Raw genomic sequence first — 3,273 nt, 5'->3', positions numbered from 1 at the left:
CCTTATAAAATGAGACCCCATAGAGCTTCCTCGCCCCTTCTGCCATGGGAGGACATGGTGAAAAGAGCCATTTATGAACCAGGAAGTGGGCGCTCAGCAGACACCAAATCTGCCAGCACCTTGATGTTAGACTTCCCAGCCTCCAGAACCATGAGAAATACATTTCTGTTTATAAAACCACCCACTTGCTCTATTTTTGTTATAGCAGACTGAACAAACTAAGACAAGGTCCTTTTCTGAAAAGCGCTAGTCCATCTGGCACGATTCTACTTGGATAGAATTCAAGGCCCTGCTCTGCAAAACCTCCCCTCACTGTCAGCTAAATATCAATAGTTGTCCCCTCTAAATTCCCACATTCCTTTGTCTCTAAAGAGCACATGTCACTTCATCTTGCATTTATTTTTCTATGTCTGTCTGAGTCTATTGGATCTTGAGGCCAAGGATCACGAAGGATCCAATGCCCAGCAGCATCTGGCATATACAGGTATTCAGCTGATGTCTGTTATTGAAGGAAGGAAGGAAGGAATGAACAAATGAATGAATGATTTTGGTCTGTGTCTGGGCCTAGCTTTTTCTCATCTGTGGGTATCAACTGCTGTGGGGGGCAGGGGGTTGGGAATACATTTCTCACATGCTGTTTATCACCATCTCCCCAGGACGGTGCCCAGTTGGTGGATCACAGTGTTCGTGGATCAGATGTTGAAAAGGTCTTGGGTTTGGGCTGACTTAGATTTCTTTCAAGTGGAAAGCAACAAATAAGCATTCTTCTCTCCATTTCACAGATGAGGCAACTGAGCTTAGAAAGCTTGCTAAAGCACTATTCACAATAGCCAAGACATGGAAACAACCTAAACGTCCATTGACAGACAGATGAATGGATAAGGAAGATGTGGTACATATATACAGTGGAATACTACTCAGCCTTAAAAAAGAACAAAATAATGCCATTTGCAGCAACATGGATGCAACTAGAGATTATCATACTAAGTGAAGTAAGTTAGAAAGACAGAGACAAATACCATACGATATCACTTACACGTGGAATCTAAAATATGACACATATGAACCTATCTAAGAAACAGAAACAAAATCAGGGACATAGAGAACAGACTGGTGGTTGCCAAGGGGAAGGGGGGTTGGAGAGGGTAGGAGCGGGAGTTTGGGGCTAGTAGATGCAAACTGGTATATATAGAATGGATAAACAACAAGGTCCTACCGGAAAGCGCAGGGAACTATATTCAATATCCTGTGATAAACCATAATGGAAAAGAATATGAAAAAGAATATATATATGTATAACTGAGTCACTTTGCTGTACAGCAGTAATTAACACAACATTGTAATTCAACTATACTTCAATAAAAAATAGATTTTTTTCCATAGAAAGCAGAAAAAGAACTCATTCCAAAAGAGGACAGAAATAAGAAATTCATCCTGAAAATATACTTTGGTATAATTCTGGTGGGACAGATTTTCCCTCTGAACATGTTCTCTTACTGACGGCCCCACTGGAGTCTTACTGTCATGTAACAGTTTTTAAACACTTCTCTGATTCTCATGTTGTGAGCAGGCAGGAACCATCTTCAAATCCACAGTTTCCGAGGAAAGAGTAATGTTATTTCTCAGAAGAACAGCACTTTCTATCTTGGAAGAGTACATAAACATTTTATAGAGGCAGCACAGTTTAGATTCAATAGGCACATCATTCATCAAAGTGTAAAAAATGTGATAGGAAAAAATACTGCATTGTAGAATAAGATATTCAAATGTGGTGGGAACGTTTAAGGCAGCTCTGATGGCCAAAGTGGGCGAGTCAAGGAAGGTGGTCTGCGTATGGAGGTGATTTTGCATCCAGAGGCGTTCTCTTCGTGACCTCAGCAACTGAGCACTGGCGAGCAGGTCTTCTTCCTCAAGGTCAATGACGCTTGAGGTACCAGATGGTTTCATTTTTCAACTGTGGTCCAAAGAGAGGGTTGAGTTGGGCCAGAATTGCAATCAGCCAAAAGAGATAGCAGCAAACGGAACAGGTCACCAACATGGTGGTGCTGAGTCCCCGGTTGGGAGCCTTTGGGATGACCCAGGGCACCAGGAAGCCGACGAAGCCCCAGAACACGCTTATCACGATGAGAGGCACCGTGAGGCCAGCATACGCCATGGTTGCTGTGGGAGGTGCCAGCCCCTGTCCTGCCGCCTCACTTTGGTCCCACCCCAAAAAATAGATTAAAAAAAAAGCAAGCTTGCTAAACTCTTCCCAGGTATACGGTAGCATCAGATTTTCCAAGAGACGGGGAGCCAGGATCTGTGGAGTCCCTTGGTTCTGAGTTGCTGACCAGCATGGAGCTCTCAGCACATGTGGTATCAGAGTGATCTCAAGCCAAATTCACATGGGTATGTTGATCTCTGCAGGCCTGACCTCTTCTCCCTGGGGTTTGTACTCCAGAAAGGGACCCTCTGTGGCAGGCCCAGGTCTAGGATGAGGGGAGTAGGCACTTGCTATAGGCCCAAAATATAATGAGGCACCAAAAAACCCAGTAATCAAGAGAAATGAAATTTAACACAATGTTCAAAAAAATCAGTAAACTACAGCCCATGGGCTGGCTGCCTGCTCTTTATTTTATTTTATTTATCAAGTTTTTAAACATAAGTTGGTTTTTTTTTTCACTTATGATTTTGGTAAAGACTTAAAAAAAAATTATTTATCTATTATTTTTGGCTGCTCTGGGTCTTAGTTGTGGCATGCGGGATCTAGTTTCCCAACCAGGGATCGAACCCCAGCCCCCTGCACTGGGAGAACGGAGTCTTACCCACTGGACCACCAGGGAAGTCCCTGCCTGCTTTTTTTTTTTTTTTTTTTTTAAACATCTTTATTGGAGTATAATTGCTTTACAGTGGTGTGTTAGTTTCTGCTTTATAGCAAAGTGAATCAGCTATACATATACATATATCCCCATATCCCCTCCCTCCCATCCTCCCTATCCCACCCCTCTAGGGGGTCACAAAGCACAGAGCTGATCTCCCTATGTGATGCAGCTGCTTCCCACTAGCTATCTATTTTAGATTTGGTAGTGTATATATGTCCATGCCACTCTCTCACTTCGTCCCAGCTCACCCTTCCCCCTCCCTATGTCCTCAAGTCCATTCTCTACATCTGCGTCTTTATTGCTGTCCTGCCCCTAGGTTCTTCAGAACCTTTTTTTTTTTTTTTAGATTCCATATATATGTGTTAGCATACGGTATTTGTTTTTCTCTTTCTGACTTACTTCACTCTGTATG

At 42.9% G+C, this 3,273-nt stretch overlaps 1 protein-coding gene across 1 annotated transcript; it reads right to left on the bottom strand.

Moving 5' to 3' along the window:
• Positions 1–1,915: 1,915 nt before the first annotated feature.
• On the bottom strand, positions 1,916–2,155 carry LOC103016802 (V-type proton ATPase subunit e 1-like). The gene has a single exon (XM_057535177.1). The coding sequence runs from the start codon at positions 2,153–2,155 to the stop codon at positions 1,916–1,918; it is 240 nt and encodes a 79-aa protein (XP_057391160.1).
• Between the last annotated feature and the right edge of the window lie 1,118 nt (positions 2,156–3,273).

Source organism: Balaenoptera acutorostrata, chromosome 20 (genome assembly GCF_949987535.1).
Source record: "Balaenoptera acutorostrata chromosome 20, mBalAcu1.1, whole genome shotgun sequence".
Classification (NCBI taxonomy): Eukaryota; Metazoa; Chordata; class Mammalia; order Artiodactyla; family Balaenopteridae; genus Balaenoptera; species Balaenoptera acutorostrata.
The sequence above is the reverse complement of the archived record's forward strand: the minus strand, read 5'-3'. Positions and strand labels throughout refer to the sequence as shown.